The sequence below is a fragment of the Psammomys obesus genome, unplaced genomic scaffold, assembly GCF_907164565.1.
Source record: "Psammomys obesus unplaced genomic scaffold, mPsaObe1.curated_primary_1811, whole genome shotgun sequence".
Lineage (NCBI taxonomy): Eukaryota > Metazoa > Chordata > Mammalia > Rodentia > Muridae > Psammomys > Psammomys obesus.
The window spans coordinates 12,328,142-12,347,363 of NW_026591872.1; the positions used below are offsets into that span (position 1 = coordinate 12,328,142).

At 38.9% G+C, this 19,222-nt stretch overlaps 1 protein-coding gene across 2 annotated transcripts in view; it reads left to right on the forward strand.

The window, feature by feature from the left end:
* Ocrl (OCRL inositol polyphosphate-5-phosphatase) overlaps positions 1-19,222 on the forward strand; it is a 63,753-nt gene that overhangs the window by 16,950 nt on the left and 27,581 nt on the right. For both annotated transcript variants that reach the window (XM_055612160.1, XM_055612161.1), the window contains 9 exons: positions 5,246-5,356; positions 5,758-5,844; positions 6,512-6,632; positions 6,720-6,881; positions 8,073-8,174; positions 9,560-9,674; positions 12,354-12,470; positions 12,569-12,756; positions 14,598-14,709. In XM_055612160.1, coding sequence (XP_055468135.1) covers positions 5,246-5,356; positions 5,758-5,844; positions 6,512-6,632; positions 6,720-6,881; positions 8,073-8,174; positions 9,560-9,674; positions 12,354-12,470; positions 12,569-12,756; positions 14,598-14,709 — 1,115 coding nt within the window. The remainder of the gene's footprint in view (positions 1-5,245; positions 5,357-5,757; positions 5,845-6,511; positions 6,633-6,719; positions 6,882-8,072; positions 8,175-9,559; positions 9,675-12,353; positions 12,471-12,568; positions 12,757-14,597; positions 14,710-19,222) is intronic.

Genomic DNA, 19,222 nt, shown 5'->3' on the forward strand with positions numbered 1-19,222 from the left:
TCTCTGCATGGCAACTTCAGTCCTGAGCCTTCTACTTCTGAGGGAGTATCTTCATCAATGGCCTTTCTTGGCCTCTCACAGTGCCAGGCCTCAGCTGCTCTCCCTGACCCTTTATATCTTCAAAACTAGTGCCACCTGTTGACTACCAAGTTCAGCTACCAGCACAAGGTACAACCTTGGCTGCCTCTGGAGCACAGCTTCTGTGTGCTGACTCTGAAAAAAATACTTCTCAGAAGATTTCACCTCAATGACGCTTGTCTTTTTATATATCAATAATGCTCTTTAATCACCCATAAATTCTCAGCTCCAGCTGACCAGCACTGAATATCCCAGCAAAGCAAAGGTTTTACTTCAATAGTTTTGGTTATCTTGTTAATCATAGCTGATTTTTCAACCTCAGCTAATCAGGACCACAGAAATTTAATTCAAAATAACAAATGGCCTCTACAGTCTTGCCTTCTGAAACTTCACAAGCCAGGCCTCCATCTTCTGCACTGTTCTCTTAGCTTCTAAGCTCCCACAGAACATCCCAATGAGCGCTCAACACTCCATAGCTTCCCTTGCTCAAAGTTCCAAAGTCTTTTCACAATCCTCCTCCAAATATGGTCAGGTCTGTCACAGCAATACCCGCTGGTACCAACTTGTCATAGGGTTTCTATTGTCACAGTGAAACACCATAACCAAAAAGCAAGTTGGAAAGGAAAGAGTTTATTTGGTTTACACTTCCACATCGTAGTCTATCACTAAAGGAAGTCAAAGCAGGAAGCAGGAGGCGGGAACTGATCCAGAGGTCACAGAGGGGTACTGCTTACTTCCTTGCTCAGTCTGCTTTTTTATAAAACCCAGGACCACCAGCCTAAGGTGGCACCACTTAAAACAGCCTGAGCCCTCCTCTATCAATCACTGATTGAAATAATGCTCTACAGGTTTGCCTACAGCGTGACCTTGCAGAGGCATTTCAATCAAGGTTTCCTCTCCTCAGATGACTATTGTTTATGCTGTATTAACATAAATCTCATACCATAAAACCAGCAAAATATGCATGTGTGCAGGTGTGTTTATTATCTCTGATTTCTCTAGTGGGCATATGGAGAAGTCAATTAGTTGGACTTTTGTGGGTTGAAATTTAGCCAAATAGGTGCAGTGGGAGACCAGAGGTAAGGCAGTTGTGGGTTTTTGCAACAGACTATGATAATGACATCTGTTTGAGAAAAGAGAAAGTGAAAGTAAGAAGGATCCATGGATAGAAAATGAAGGGATTAATGGGGCCGAGATTCCATGAGGTCAAAACAATTATAGTAAAGATAATGAGCAAGTAAATTGGGAGGAATAATAGGTCACAGTGAGATATTTAATTTGATGTGTGTCAGGAGATGGTATTTCTGTTATGAAAAATCTGGTATATTATTGAGGGAGTCACTTTAGGGAGTGAGGCAGTTGTGGCTGAGGTATATTTCGAAGGTGAAGGTATGAACTGGATTTTCCACACCAAATTTTAAGCAAGACTGAATAATGACAGAAGTTTGGGTTGAAGCAAAGTCTTATTTATCAGGTGGTAGATCCTGAATTCTGAGGTTTAGAGAGAGTGGTGGTCTCAGAGAGGAAGAAAGAGAAGGTGGTATAGCCTACAGAATGAGCCTCAGGAGAAAACAGTTCCCTGACCAAGATGAAGAAGGAATAGTCATGTTTAATCCAGGCACGGTTGTGCTTGTCTGTAATCTCAGGTACATGAGAAACTGAGGCAGGAGTGTCACTTGAAACCAGGAATTCAAAACCAGTTTGTGGAGGAAGTAGCTTGCATTTGCCTCTGATTTTTAATGTAGTTGTATGTTGGTATCACTAGCAAGCATTTTACTTAAAATTACCAGTGGAGCCAGGTATGGTGGAAGATGGCCATGATTCCCGAACTTGGGAGCCAGAGGCAAGATTCAAAACCATCCTGGGCTACATAGTGAGACATTTTTTGGGCTTCTTCCCCAGATATTCTGTTTTTATTGTCCTGAGGTAGGGTCTACATATCAGTCTGCTCTAAAAGCACTTCTAGAGCTGGAAAGAGAGCTCATTTGGTAAACTTATTTCTGTGCAAGCATGAGGATGAGTTTTATCCCCAGAGCAGGCATATATATAATCCCTCACTGTGGAGGCAGAGACAGGTGGATCCCTGGGACTCAGTAGTCAACTACCCTATACTACCCTGCAAGTCCCAAGTCAATGAAAGACCCTATGTATTCTTCAACAAAACAAAGTGGATGGAATCTCAGGCTCAACAGCAGAACTTGACCTCTGCCCTCCACCCGTTTGTGCACACACACAAAGAAATAAACCTCCAGCCATGTAATGACGCCTTGGGGAAGAGGCTGAAACCTCACTAACAAGGACAAACAGGATAGACATCCAAAGTAGGAGAAGACAAGAAACAGGATAGGAGCCTTCCACATGGTGACTTCTGAAAGACTCTACCCACCAGGGTATCTAAGGAGATACTGAGACTCATAGCCAAACTTTGGGCAGAGTGCTGGAAACCTTATGGAAGACGTGGGAGATAGAAAGACCTGGAGGGGACAGGAGCTCCACAAGGAGACCAACAGAGCCAAAATAATATGGGCCCTGGGGCCCCTGCAGAGATCAATATTGTAACCAAGGACCATGCATGGAGAGGACGTAGAGACCCTGCTCAGAGGAAGCCCATAGGTTGCTCAGTTTCCAAGTGAGCTCCCTAGGAAGGGGTTCAGGGGCTGTCTCTGACATAAACTCAGTGGCTGACTCTTTGATCACCTCCCCTTGAGGGGATGCAGCCTTCCCAGGCCACAGAGGAAGATAATGCAGCCAGTCCTGATGAGACCTGATAGGCTAGGGTCAGATGGAAGCAGAGGAGGTCCTCCTCTATCAGGGCCCTAAAGAAGGGGGAGAAGGGGGAAAGTGGACTGGACTAGGAGAAGATGAGGGAGGGGGCTACAACGGGGATAAAAAATGAATAAATTGTAATAAATAATTTTTTTTTAAAAAAAGAACTACCAAGAGATACAAAGAATGTTCAGATGAAGTGAAAGGTGTAAGAATGTTTGCTGCCCACAGAGGCCTGAGATTTGAGGCAGGATTGAAAAAAGGGGAAGTGAAGATTGGGTCATGGAATAATTTATTGTATTTTCTAAGTAATATGTTAAGACAGCATACAATGATAATTTGCAAGCAATTTCTGGAATCTTCTGGTGGTTAAGTAGATCTATTTTATATTTACTAAAGTGTATCTTTCAAGAATTGTACCTAAGAGGAAAGTGCCCTGGTACTGAATTTTTATCGGACAGAGATAGCATTGTTTTACCTGTTCTGATTATAATTGATATACAAAAGGGGGGGGGGGACTCGGGTCCTGAAGCTTTCCCAGTGTCTTTAATGCTGTTCCTAATTGACACTATGTGCCTTTGTTCTCCAATGTACTGTGCATCCCCCATTAAGTATCTTATCTCTGCTCCTCCTGATTGTCTTTCATTTTTCTCCATTTTTATTTTTCTGACCAATAATCTTATCCAAAACAAACAAACAAACAAACAAACAAACAAAAAACCACTGTGTTTTATAAAGATGGAAATAAAAGAGGAAAAAAAAAAGATGAAACAAAACCAGTTGAGAACTGGATTGTCAACAAAAACTAGGAATTTAATTCCATTTCCCCTTTCTTTATTATTTATAAGGGGAAAAAAGTCCTGTTCCACAGCCACCTATGAAATGCCTTCTAGCTCTGAAGTCGATCATCATTGTCACCAGGAGAGTGGCTAGCTAGCCTAGGACTTTGTCCGTCCTAATATGAAAAGTCTTGACTCTGACATGGGAAGCCCTTTGGCTTCAGACAGCTCTGATACTATTGATTATTCTAGACTGTGAGAGCACTGGATAATGTGCATATGTGGTCTTGCCCCTTGACTAAGGAGCTTGTAGCTTTTGAAAGACAAGAAAGCAATGTATGTAATCAACCAATTAGAATAAGAATATAAACAAATATATTGGCTCCCTGGATCATAAAATCTGAATAGTTGAGTCAGATGATAATTTTAGGGCATCAGAAAACAAGAGAGAGTATGTTGTACTCTTAAAAACTCTAAGCCTGGGGTTGGAGAGATGGCACAACTCCTCTTCCAGAGGACCTAAGCTCAATTATGCAATTCCTCTTAGTAGCTAACACCTGTCTGTAATGCCTGTTCTAGAGGGATCCAGTGCCTCTTCTGGCCTCCAGGGCCATCAGACACACATGTGGTGCACAGACATATGCAGGCTCAAACATTCATATATATATATATATATATATATATAATTAAAAAACCTAAACCCTTGGTAAATATGTTTTGCTTTTTTAAAAAGTATTATAATTTTAATGTGTATAACTGTTTGTATGCATGTATGCTTGCTGCCCACAGAGGCCAGAAAAGAACATTGGATCCCCTAGAATTGGAGTTACAGACAGTTGTGATTTAACATGTGGGTGTTGCAAATCAAATTCCATTCATCTGCAAAAGCACTAAGTGCCCTTAACTGCTGAGCCATCTCTCCAGTCCCAGTAAATTTGCTTTTAGTTCTATTCTTTCCCAGTTGACTATTCTTGAACCAGCCCACTCTTAGAATAGATGATTATGTTGCCTTTGCAAGATTATTCAAGATGCTCATTTTACTTGTGGTATTTTTCACTTGTGTTAATGAGGTATAGGTGTGTCTTTGCAGAACACTTCAAGCAATCCCACTATTTTTGAGTTAACTTGTAAATTTAATTTATTTTGAATAAATAAATAAATAATAAATAATCTTACCATGTTACTTCCTATATTACCTTCATGGTTTAGAATCTATACAATCTGGAATTAAATGGTATAGGTGCCAGTGTAGACATAGGAAGAAAGGGATTGACAAATTTATCTTGCTAGAACATAGAAATCTCTGCATTGACAGCTGAGAGATCGAGTCTTAGGAAACTGTGGTTTAGTATGCCTATTGCTAGATCAGTCTGTTCATTGACAGTTCATCAACGCTGTGAGTACCATCTTCCCATAGGGTTTCCTTTCTGCTTCATCCCCTCCACCACTGCCATACCAGAGCCCTTGCTCTTGGACACATGCTCCTCCTCCTTAAGGGTCTGCAATTATTGTAATCTGGATCTCCTACTGACAAGAAAATTTGAGACTATTATCCCAATAGTGCATTAATAAAACATTGTATCCCATAGCTAGGTATCTGTGATTTTTAATTCTTTTTAAAGGTGGCTGCAAAATTCGGGTACAAGGAGACTGGACCAGAGAGCGCCACTTTGAAATTCCTGATGAAGAACAATGTTTGAAGTTCCTCTCAGAGGTCCTTGCAGCTCAGGAAGGTAACTCAAGACTCAGCAATTTTCTTCCCACTATTCCAATGAGAGTAAAATACTAACATGCTTATTCAGAGGCAGTTACCAATTAGCAAAACCCCCTGCACCTTGATCCCTGATAATTCACTTTTTTTCCCCTTCAGGAACGAACCCAGGGATAGATTAAGTAATAAGTCTACCCAGCTTTAAAAAGAAAGCCAGTGGCATAGAATGCAGTATGCTGCAGCCTGTAATGCCCCTCCTTCTGCCCCCAAATGACTCAGAGCTGTTGGTATTTCCTTAGTCTCTTCTATTCCTTTTCAGGATTATGTTGACTGTGCATTCAGGGACTTTAAACAAATGAATAGCTTTCCACTATAGTTTAGTGATGGTCTTCCCAATTTCTGACCTAAATCATGTCTTTCCAGCTCAGGCACAGCTTCTTGTTCCAGAACAAAGAGATTCATCTAGCTGGTACCAGAAATTAGACACTAAGGATAAACCTGCTTATTCAGGTATTGGAAAGACTCTATTATTTCTGGTTGCTAGGATAATTTTAGAGTCAGTAGATTGTATTAGTTCAGATAAATTATTTGTGTGGGATGTTTTTGTTGTTGTTGTTGTTTTGAGTTCATGGCAATGAACTAATACTTCATTCCTGATTCTCTCTGTGGTATAGTGGCTCTTTCTGAGCCAACATGGCCAAATAATAATAATAATAATAATAATAATAATAATAATAATAATAATAATAATAATAAAATAAGAAGTACAAACTTCACAGCCAGACAGCCTAGGTTTGAATGTCAAGTATGTAACTTACTAATTATTTCATCTTGTTTGAGTGACTCAACTCTGAGCTTCTGTTTTCTTCTCTACAATGTGGGAAGATTTTTAATGGTACCCTGCCTTATGAAGGTATTGTGATGTAAGAAAGGCAAATAATATGTATAGAATCTCTTCTGTAAATGTTGGCTTGTATTATTCAGGTTCCAGATTGGTATAAATTTATGTCATTATAGTTAGTGCTCCTGGGATGAATTTGAGTCTTACCCTAATATAAGTGATTATTAGCCCTGTGGTACCGTGATCCAGTCATGAGCAAATAAAAGCCTTGCCTATCTTGGCTATGTTGGAGGATCTCTTTATCTTCACTTTGACTGTGGGTCTTGTATCCTTCAGGCCTGCTTGGATTTGAGGATAATTTTTCATCTATGAATTTAGATAAAAAAATGAATACACAAAATCCCCCCACAGGGGTTCATCGGGAACCACCCCCTCCACCTCCTTCAGTGAATAAAATGTAAGTACTATGTTGGAACATGCTTTTCCCTATAAGAGGCTTCCATTTTAGCCAATTTAACTTTTGAATCCATGGTTTCTTTGCTAGGCTTCCACGGGAAAAGGAAGCTTCAAGCAAAGAACAGCCCAAAGTGACCAACACCATGCGAAAGCTATTTGTACCAAGTACCCAATCTGGGCAGCGAGAGGGTCTCATCAAACATATCCTTGCAAAACGGGAGAAGGAATATGTCAACATCCAGTCTTTCAGGTTTGTCTGTTTTCTACTCGCCAAGTCTAAACAAAACAGTCTTTTGATTTGTAAAACTATTAACTGCATTAAGAATCAAAGCACACAATGAGGACATGATCATCTGACTCAGGCTCCCATCTCAGCTGACTAAAAGCATATTTGTCTAAAACTATGCATAAGCTACAGTTTTCCTTCAATTTCCTAACTGCTAATGATCCCATGTCTACTAATGTTTCTATCCACGCTTAGAAAACAAATCAAACTCACACATCCTAGAAAAATGTCCCTTAACACCTTCAATAAACAAGTGTGTGTCTCATCTGGCCTGCTGAATCTTTGTCCAGTCAGTATTGAAAAATTAAAGTCTACCATTATTATCATATATTAATTTACTGCTTTGATAAATCAACTCAAATTTCATATAATCCTCTTAATTGGATGATCTGTCCTGAATTGTTTCTTATTAGTTTTCATTTCACCTTTGGTCATTTATATTGCCTTTTCTGGACCCTGCCCTGATGATATATGAGGTATAGAAGGAAGGTGATGAGGTGTGGCATATATCCCCAGTGTGTTATTCATGAACAGGATATTCCTTTCTAATCCAAGACTCCATCCAGTCCCATCTGCTATCCTAATATGCATCATTTCCTCGAATTCAGTCACAACTGTACTTCCTCATCCTATACAGTGCTAATATATGAACAACTAAGACAGTGCTATGATCCATCCCTTCTGCTTTCCCGTTTAATATATTATCTGCTTCATTAAAATTTCCCACAGTTGTCCTCATGACCTTTGAGAAGTGAGGGTTTTTTGTTTGTTTTTTTTTTTTTAATTTATAACACCTTATAAGAGAGTTATCTTGGTGTCCAGCTCTAAGATACCTCTTTCCCTTCCTAAACTGGGCTCTCCCTTAATGAATGGGGTCTAATTGAATGGACATTTGGCAAAATAGTTGTGTTTGTTTAAAATATAGTCCTAGTTCCTTTTTGTTGATTCACTTGGTGTAAAATATAGAGAAAAGAAAACATGCCTTTATAGTATGTGTGCAAGAGTTCTTATGTATCTGGCAAAACACTTTGAAGTGTTATGTTAATCAAAATACTCTTTCATAGAAGTGATAAAAGCAGCATTATTTTTGTTCATACTTGATCTTTGTTTTCAAATTATATATCTATATATATTTTTTTTGCTGTAATGTATTAGATTTTTTGTTGGCACTTGGAATGTGAATGGCCAGTCTCCAGATAGCAGCTTAGAACCTTGGCTGAACTGTGACCCAACTCCTCCTGATATTTACTGCATTGGGTAAAGACCACTTCTGGATCTTCCTTTTTCTGTATTTGGTGTTAGTGTAACATGATTTTGGCAACCCTCTTACCTTTGTGTATGTGATTGTGTGTCTAAAGATGTTGGTGTGTGCATGTGAGCACAAGAGTTATCGGTGTCTTCCTCAATCACTCTCCATCTTATTTTTTTCCATTTTTTAAATCTTTAACCATTTCATTTATGTATATAATGAATTTTAGTGTTTTGCACTCCTGTTACCATCTCTCTTCCTCCCTCCTAATAAAACCCTTCTTCCCAAAAACTCACCCTCCCACATCCATGTCTTCTTTATATGTCTTCTTTATATATGTGACCCACTGAGTTTGGTTGGAATTTCCTCTGTGAGCATGGGTGGGATGTTATTTACTAGAGCAACTTATTGAGGATTATACCACCAAAGAAAGTGACACTCCATCTACCAGCAACCATTAACTACCCATTGTCCCTCAGAGAGGGTCAAGGCTTCATGGGCCCCTCCTCTATCCATGATGAAATGTTGATGGGCCCAATCTTGTGCATGTCTTCTGCAGACAATCACGGATGTAGTAAGTTCAGGAGAGCAATGGCTGTGTCATCTAGAAGATGTCATTTGCTGTACATGTCCCCATCTTATGGCTCTTACATTCTTTCCACACCCTCTTTTACGTGTTTCCTGAGCCTTGGAACGTGTGATGTAGATACCCATAGTGGTAGAGCACTCCACCATTATTAATTCTCACACTTCGGCCAGTTATGAGTTCCTCAATTAGCTGCCACCCACTTCTATGATAAAAGCCTTATGTACCTTATTTTTCAAAGGGTGTCTCTCACTGAAACAGGAGTTTGTTTAGAAATCCTCCTGTCTCTTCCTGCCAGTGCTGGGATTACACACACCTGTACACACCCAGCTTTTTTACATGGATGGTGGGGACTGAAATGAAGTCCTCACACTTGCACAGCAAACACTTTACTGACAGAGACATTTCACCAGCCTTGATCTTCCTATTTTCTCTAAAACTTGTTTGGTAAAAACTTGCTGTGTAGATTCTATAAGAGGGTTAATTTGTGGGTCAAAAGAAAACAGGAATGAAACCCATAGGACACTGTTCATCATAGAAACAGATGAGATCAATTCTCAAAGTGATTATTCAAAGTTTGTAAGAGAAAGATTTCACTACTATCCTTATGAGAATTTTGTTATTGTTTAGTTTTTGCAGAACCTATGAATATACTGGTGGAAATTCTGTAGAAAAACTACATGTCTTTTATAAAATTTATCTCACACTCTTTTTTTTCTTTACTCTAATGTCTCAGCAAATGGGAAAGGAGGTAGCCAAAGGAAATTGTGGGCTGTGTGTAGTGCCTGCATCCATTTTTCCTCTCAGATTCCAGGAGCTGGACTTGAGCACAGAAGCCTTTTTCTACTTTGAGTCGGTAAAAGAGCAAGAATGGTCCATGGCTGTGGAAAGGGGTCTGCCTTCGAAGGCCAAGTATAAAAAAGTAAGCTGCCCTGGACTCTCTTTTTCACTATAGAATTAAGTAGAACTCACTGGCAGTTATACCAGTATCTGAACCTCTTCCAAAAGGTTTTTTAAATAATTGATTTCTCCATATGAAATACTGTGCTATATGAGACTATTGTGCTGTAGTTACTTCTGAGGGAAAAAAATCCATAAGATTTCTGATCATAAATTTTCATCAATTAGATATCTTTTAGAAGAAAACAGTATTGTTTTGTATTAATAATTAAGTCAAAATAATTACATATATGTTAACTGATCTGTCCATATAATAAAAGTTTGAGATTGTCCTCCAACATGGCCACAATTAAATGCCTACAGGAAAAGCAGTATGAAGTGTATGGGGTACATAAAGTAAGCTTTAGATTCAGAACAAGAAAAACAGTGTTGTGGAATTCAAGCAAATTCTCAACTTTGAAGATCAAGAAGAAAGTTGATTTTAGGAAGATGGTCCAGTTTGTTCATCTTTAGAAGATATTTTGGGGGCTGGAGAGATGGCTCAGGGGTTAAGAGCAGTGGCTGTTCTTCCAGATGTATGGAGTTTGATTCTCAGCAACCACATGGTGACTCAAAGCCTTCTGTCATGCAAACACTCATGCAAATAAAACACTTATTTGCATAATTAAATAAACCTTTTTTTAAAAAAGATGATGTCTGCTAGAGGCATTTAGCTACTAGGAGAGATATTTTCATCTTAAGACTACTATTCTAACCTCAAATAGAGTAATCTAATGTTCTTCTATGCTTTTGAACAGTTTATGCAGAAAGCATAAGTGTTTAAGATGTTACAGCTCATCTTACCCTGGGTCTTCCTTCTTGTTTAGCTTCTTTAGGTATACAGATTTTAGTATGTTTATCCTATATTTTATGTCTATAAAATATACTCCTTATAAGTGAGTATATACTATGTGTGTCTTTCTGCTTCCGGGATACCTCACTAAGGATGATTTTTTTCTAGATCCCACCATTTACCTGCGGATTTCATGATTCCTTGTTTTTAATTGCTGAGTAGTATTCCACTGTGTAAAAGTACCACAATTTCTGTATCCATTCTTCAGGTGAGGGACATCTGGGTTGTTTCCAGGTTCTGGTTATTATGAACAAAGCTGCTCCGAACATGGTTGAGAAAATGCCCTTATTGTGTACTTGAGCATATTTTGGATATACAACTAGGAGTGATATACCTGGATCTTGAGGAAGCACTAACCATAATTGTCAGAGAAAGCGCCATCTTGATTTCCAAAGTGATTGTACAAGTTTACATTCCCACCAACGATGGAGGAGGGTTCCCCTTTCTCCACATCCTCTCCAGCATGTATTGTCACTTGAATTTTTGATCTTAGCCATTTTGATGGGTATAAGGTGAAATCTCAGGGTACTTTTGATTTGCATTTCCCTGATAAGCAAGGACGGACATTGAGCGTTTCTTTAAGTGTTTCTCTGCCATTCGATATTCCTCTATAGGAAGAGGGAGAAAACAGGAAACAGGACAAGAGTCTACCACAGAGGTCCTCTGAAATACTCTACCCAGCAGTATATCAAAGCAGATGCTGAGGCTCATAGCCAAACTTTGGACAGATGCAGGGAATCTTATGAAAGAAGGGGAAGATAATAAGACCTTGAGGGGAAAGCAACAGAACCAAGAAATCTGGGCACAGGGGTCTTTTCTGAGACTGATACTCCAACCAAGGACCATTCATGGAAATAACCTAGAACCCTGCCCAGATGTAGCCCATGGTAGCTCAGTGTCCAAGTGGGTTCCCAAGTAGTGGGAACAGGGACTTTCTCAGGGGCTGGCTCTTTGTTCACCTCCCCCTGAGGAGAGAGTAGCCTTCCCAAGCCACAGAGGAGGACAATGCAGCTGTCCTGATGAGACCTGATAAGCTGGGTCAGATGTAAGGGAAGGAGGACTCCCTTATCAGTGGACTTGGAAAGGGGCATGGAAGGAGATGAGGGAGGAAGGGTGAGACTGGGAAGGAATGAGAGAGGGGAACTACAGCTGGGATACAAAGTGAATAAACTGTAATTAATATAAAAAAATAAAAATTTAGTAAAAAAGATGTTATAGCTCTCTAGCTCACGTTTGGGTTAAAAATAATCAAAATTTAAAAGATTGCTGTTTATGTATTTAATTGTCTTAACAATAAGAAACCAGAGTCTAGGGAGGAGAGGCAAGAGGAAAAAGCTCGGATAATGGGTTATTCTTTACCATTTGAACTTTTCATGTACTCTCAGCAGGCTGCAAAGTGATTTAATTAGAGACCTAATACTGGGCATATGGCTTAATAGTAGAGTACCTGTATTGGGTGTGCAAGGTCCTCTATTTGATATTCAGCACTGATAAACAGAAGCAGAGACAGACAGACAGAGAGATAGAGAGATAGCGAGAGAAATAAAAACAGACAGGCAGAGAGAGAAAGAAAGAGAGAGAGAGACTCATACACTGTCCTTCAATGCTTTTGACTCTGAAAACTCAAAGCCAGACTAAAGACTCCACAGAGACTTTTGATTTCCAACTTATGGGATCCAATAGGAAATTAGAAGATGCAGATCTCTATCTGGACATTAGTAATCACTTGGGTTGGTCACCCTAGGAAGATAGCTATGTAGCAAAGAATAGTGTTTGTATTAGTTGTTTATAACTCTCTGAAATTCATAGGTTCAGTTGGTCCGCCTTGTGGGGATGATGCTTCTCATATTTGCTAGAAAAGATCAGTGTCGATATATCCGTGATATTGCTACAGAAACAGTTGGAACTGGAATCATGGGGAAAATGGTGAGTTACTTTGGCAATTAATTTGATTATTGTTTATATCTATGTAAGATTCAATGGTTCCTTGTGTTAACTGACTTTGTAATTACTCTGGCCAACAGGGAAATAAAGGTGGTGTAGCTGTGAGATTTGTATTTCACAATACCACTTTCTGCATTGTAAATTCCCACCTGGCTGCCCACGTGGAAGAGCTTGAAAGAAGGAATCAGGATTATAAAGACATCTGTGCAAGAATGAGTTTTTCAGTCCCCAATCAGGCTGTCCCACAGCTGAACGTAATGAAGCATGAGTAAGTGATTACTTCTCCATGGCCTTTGACTAGGGATATAACAGTAACTAAAGTAAGAAGTTCTAGAGGTGTGAAGAGTGAAGGATTACCATTTCGAGATTTGGGTTACAAAATAAGAGAATAGTATTTAGAAATAACAGATTCCCTAGCAGAGAAATTGGGTTTGGCAGTAGGAAGAAAAGGGGTTTGTATTAGTGTAGTTTCTAGAGTAATGCTGAAAGAATCTTCACATTAGAGTAATTTTTAAAAATCAAATAGAATGTTCATCGTAATTATAAAACAGAAGTTAAAATGAATAAATATGATTTAAAATCCTTTACTTCTTATCTTCATTCTCCCCAGCCAGCCCTTCTCTCCAAGGGAGACTGTCTTTAACATTTGGGTGTGGATCTTTATAGAGCTGCACTGTCAAATATAGCCAGCATCTGGCTGTTGGGTATTGGAAAGTCATTAGTCAAACTGAGAGGTCTGTAAGCAAAAGCTATCTTGGGTTTTGAAGATTGCTTGGGGAAAATGTGGGATACCTTAATTTGCTAAATATTAATCACACAATAATTTGGATGTATTGGTTTAAATAAAAGTTGTTATTTTTACTTTTATATTTTAAGTGCATCTACTAGAAAAATTAAAAGGATATGGAGATGTGCATCATTTCAAGGAACACTCTGTTCTAGACCTTTCTCCATACATATATGGACACACTTATTTGTTGTATGAGAATATATTGCCTTATTTATCTCTTTCCAACTTTGTGTCCACAGATCTACATTATTCTTTTAAATTGTTGTGATTATTTAAAAAAAAATGTGGCAAAGAATGAGATTTCATAAGGAGAGAAGCAGAGCTCCATTGAGGAATGGCTTGGGAGATGATAGAAAATAATCAGTTGTAAAGAAATGAATATTGGTCTTTGAAATTCTGAGAGGGTGATTTGGAAGAAATAATGTAAGGTGAGAGTTGTAGTAAATCAAAAGATAATTTAGGATTATTAGAAATAGTGGATATTAGGGGAATTATTGAAAAAGTAGGGAAAGAAAGTGGTATTTGAGTCTGTCCATATTGTCACAAAAAATAGGATCATGTAGAATTCTAACAAAGTCAAGGTCTTGAAATTTATAACCATGAAATCCCCAGCAATTCCATAAATTTATTTTCGAAGAGTCCAAAGCTTTCCTGTTGCCCTTGAGAACTTTTGGTGACTTGAAAGGGACCCTTTTTGATGTGATAAATTCAGGGTTGTCTTCTCAGAACATCTCAAATCTTGGTTCTGGGACTGAGGATGTATGTGCCACTTTCCTTCTTTCTTGGAACTTGAACTTCAGGTCTTGAACAGGTTGGCTACAGTAGAGAGCTGGAACTTAATTTTCCTAGTGGGCTCTGTCAGTCATTCTCACCATGGAAATACTCACAGAGAGCCTAGAAAACCTCAGGGCTCTGGGAAGTGAAAAGCATTAGGAGTCTCTTTGCCTAGAGACTTGGCAGGCAGCCAGAGAAAATTTTGAAGCTAATCCAGCAAATAAACTGCGTGCTTCTCAGTCCATTAACTCCTTGGCTTCCAAATCCCATATGTATACTGTATTCCGAACAATTTTCATTTGGTTTTATATGGCATGCCTATTTCCCAGATATTTTATAATCTATTGTCTTTCTTAGTTCTCCAGGGGCAGTACTTGCCCCTGGAGAATGAATTACAGTTTCAAACCCATTGCCAGTGATAAAAAAGATCCTCATAAATAATATACCCTTTTTCTTCTCTCCATTCTCCTCTGATTTGCTTTAATCTTAATTACTGCTAGTCTAATCTATCTCTTGTCTGTACTAATCTATTTCTTGGTCCTCAGTGTTGTCATTTGGTTGGGAGATTTGAACTACAGACTTTGCATGCCTGATGCCAATGAGGTGAAAAGTCTTATTAATAAAAATGACCTTCAGAGGCTCTTGAAATTCGACCAGGTAAGTGAAGTTTCAATGGCAGAGATTGTTAGGATTATGAGCTGGACATATGCTAGGCATGGCTTATGCTAGAAAGAGATGGCAAATTCATACTATCTTGCAAGTTATTGTGACTGGGGGTATATTGAGTTAGAGTGCCTTGATTAAGTTTTATCAAGGGAGACAATGTTGGTGACAAAAAGCAAATGTAAAATCATTTAGTAAGTCATTATCAGGCAAAGATTTTAGAGATTTGTATCCGTGGGCTAGTGAACGGGTAAGGTTAACTGGAGAATACTGCCTAAAGGAAATGGACCTTCCACTCTGTTGATGTGGTTTAGCAGATGGAATGGGGAAATTGTTTTATGGTTACTTGGCAGGCTGAGCAACAGCTTGGAGGTAAATGAGGGAGGGAGACACTATGAAAGAGATTGGGAACATAATAAAAGTTTTGTTTGTTTTTTATTGAATAGCGTAAGCTGTAATCTAATAGGAACTAATTGATAAGTTGGCGTTAACTAGTATTTAGTTGTTAAAAGCAGTGTAAAGGTCTGAGAAGATGGTTCAATGGATATAGTGTTTGTTGCACAAGGATCAGGACTTGAGTTAGGTTCCACAGCACACATACAAAAGCCAGGTATAGTAGCATGTGTCTGTGACTTGGAGACAGATGTATCCCAAGGGCTTAACGGCCAACCAGCCTATTCCAAACAGTGAGCTCCTGGTTCAATGAGAAGCCCTGCCTCAAAGTATAAGGTATAAAAGTGATTGAAGAAAACATCCTGATACCCCCTCTGAAATCTGCACATTCCCAAAGGGACACCCACCCACACATAAACAAAGAACAAAAACAAAAGTCCTTATAGGAAAATGATTAATTATATAGCACTCAGAAAAAAACTGATATTCAGGAAACCAGTATCCATGTATATAGTCCACTATGTTGGTATGTAAACCTGGTAAATGAGTTGAGTTTTTATTTGCACACATTTATCTTTTCTTTTTGAACAAGAGTATCACTATAAAGCCTATCCTAGACTGGAACTAACTGTATAGCATAGGACTGGCCTTGAACTTATGGTTCTCCTGCCTCTGCTTCCTAAATGCTGCCACTACAAGCATGTGCCAATGCACCTTGATCATAAAAATAAACTTTTTGGAATATAGGTACAGGCCAATAAAAATGAATGTTACTTCATGTCCTTTAATATTTGGTTAATACATATTAACCATAATTGCACACAGTCATTTCATTTATTGTGATGTGTCAGCAAGTATATTCATAGTACAGTAATCAAATCCAGACTCTGGTAGCTGGGGGATGTAACTCAGTGGTAGAACATTTGCATAATCTATGTAATGCTATGGGTACAATCTACTAGTAGCAATATAAAAATCACCGAGCTTATTTTTATGCAACCTGTCCTCACATCCCACTTTCTGATAATCACTATTCTACATTTGGGTTGACTTCTTTTGGCTTTCACCCCTAAGAGCTAAAATGTAATATTTGTCTTTCTGTGTCTGGTTTATTTAATTTAACATTAATTTTGTCTAGCCCATCCATTTCGCTGCAAATGACAGTATTTCATTCATTATGGCTGAATAATATATGTATGTGTCACATTTTCTTTATCTAGTCACTATTAACAGGCACTTTTCTTGGTTCCTTATATTTGGCTATTATGGATAGCGAAACAGTAAACGTGTGTATACATACCTCTTTGGTATGCTAATTTCACTTCCTTTGATTATGTACCCAGGACATCAGGGTGGTAGAATGAAAGTAAATGGTTCTTAATAAGGAAAGACAATGTTTTGTCTTGATTCAAATGTCTTTAAATGCCCATGAGAGCCTTTTTGAACTTTAGACGTAGTAAAAGTTCAGGTGTTTTGTACTGTAATAGTTTTTATAGTGAGCCTTTCTTATCTATCCACCTTTACACTGAAGTTGAGTGGCTAATTTGTTTGTATTTATTCCTCTCTCTTGCCTCTAGAAAGGGTACAACTGGGATTCATTCTGAGTCTCATGTAACTTTGGTGAAATATCTGAGTGAAGATAACTTTTACAATAATGGGTTGTAGAGATGGAGAAATGACACATGCCTTGCAAGCATGAGGATCTGAATTTGGATCCTAACATCTTCATAAAAAAACAAACACGATTTGTTGGTGTTTAATTTCTTGAATTCTTTATATATTCTGGATATTAGCTCTCTGTCAGATATAGGGTAGGGGAAGATCCTTTTCCAGACTGTAGGCTCTTGTTTTGTTCTCATGACAGTGTCCTTTGCTTTATAGAAGCTTTTTAGTTTCATGAGGTCCCATTTATTGATTGATGATCTTAGAGCCAGTGCTGTTGGTGTTCTGTTCAGGAAGTTGTCTCCTAGGCCAATGAGTTCCAGGCTCTTCCCCACTTTTTCTTCTAACAGGTTTAGTGTGTCTGGTTTTATATTGAGGTCTTTGATCAACTTGGACGTTAGTTTTGTGCAGGGTGATAAATATGGATCTATTTGCATTTTTCTACATGTAGATATCTAGTTAGACCAGCACCATTTGTTGAAGATGCTGTCTTTTTTTTTTTTTTCCATTGTATGGTTTTGGCTTCTTTGTCAAAAATCAAGTATCCAGAGGTGTATGGGTTTGTCTCTGGGTCTTCTATTCAATTACATTGATCCCCCATTCTGTTTCTTTGCCAGTACCATGCAGTTTATATTACTATTGCTCTATAGTACAGCTTGAGATCAGGGATGGAGATACCTCCAGAAGATCTGTTGTTCAGGATTGTTCACCAACCCTATATCTGACAGAGGGCTAAAATCCAGAATATATAAAGAACTCAAGAAGTTAAAAAGCAGCAAATGAAATAATCCAATTAAAAATGGGGTTGAGAGCTAAACAGAGAATTCTCAATAGAGGGATATCGAATGGCAGAGAAACACTTAAAGAAATGCTCAATGTCCTTAGTCATCAGGGAAATGCAAATCAAAATGACCCTGAGATTTCACCTTACACCCATCAGAATGGATAAGATCAAAAACTCAAGTGACAATACATGCTGGAGAAGATGTGTAGAAAGGGGAACCCTTCTCCATTGCTGGTGGGAATGTAAACTTGTACAACCAGTTTGGAAATCAATCTGGCACTTTCTCAGACAATTAGGAATAGTGCTACCTCAAGATCGAGCTATGCCACTCCTGAGCATATCTCTAAAATATGCTCAAGTATACAACAAAGATATCTGCTCAACGTTGCATGTAGCAGCTTTATTCATGATAGCCAGAATCTGAAAACAACCCAGATATCCCTCAACAGAGGAATGGATACATAAATTGTGGTACTTTTACACAATGGAATACTACTCAGTAATGAAAAATAAGGAAATCATGAATTTGCAGGCAAATGGTAGGAACTAGAAAAGATCATCCTGAGTGATGTATCCCAGAAGCAGAAAAACATACACGTGTATGCTCACTTATAAGTGGATATTAGACCTATAATATAGGGTAAACATACTGAAGTCTGTACACCTAAAGAAGCTAAACAAGAAGGAGGACCCTGGGTAAGATAATTAATCTTCACTCAGAAAGAAAAAAGGGATGGACTTCAGAAGAGGGAGAAAACAGGGAACAGGACAGGAGCCTACCACAGAGGACCTCTGAAAGACTCTACCCTGCAGGGTATTAAAGCAGATGCTGAGACTCATAGCTAAACTTTGGGCAGAGTGCAGGGAATCTTATGAAAGAAGGGGGAGATAGAAAGACCTTGAGGGGAAAGGAGCTCCACAAGGAGAGCAACAGAACCAAAAACTCTGGGCACAGGGCTCTTTTCTAAGACTGACGTTCCAACCGAGGACCATGAATGGAGATAACCGAGAACCCCTGCACAGATGTAACCCATGGCAGCTCAGTGTGCAAGTGGGTTCTCTAGTCATGGGCACAGGGGCTGTCTCTGACAGGAACTCAGTGTCTGGCTCTATAATCACCTTCGCTGGAGGGGATAGCAGCCTTACCAGGCCACAGAGGAAGACAATGCAGCTAGTCCTGATGAAACTTGATAGGCTAAGGTCAGATGAAAGGGGAGAAAGACCTCCCCTATCAGTGGACTTGGAGAGGGGCATGGGAGAAGAGAGAGGAAAGGTTGGAGAGGGAGGGCACAAGGGAGGGAGCTACAGCTGGCATACAAAAGGAATACACTATAATTAATAAAACAATAAATTATTTTTTTAAAAAGCCAAGCATGGCCACATACACTTGTAACCTCAGCATTAACAAGGGGAGGTGGAGACAGGAGGATCACTGTGTATATGTATGTGTGAATATGGGTTCCTACTTGTGAATGCAGTGCCCATGGGGCCAGAAGGCAGCTCTGGATCTCCTAGAGCTGAAGTTTATAGGTAGTTGTGAGCCATCCAACATATTCACATCCTCTGGAAGAGCAGTATGTTCTCTTAACTACTGAGCCCATCTCTATAGACCCTACTCACCCATTAAAAAAACATTCACTGAAATTATTCTTTCAAGGTTCGTGTACT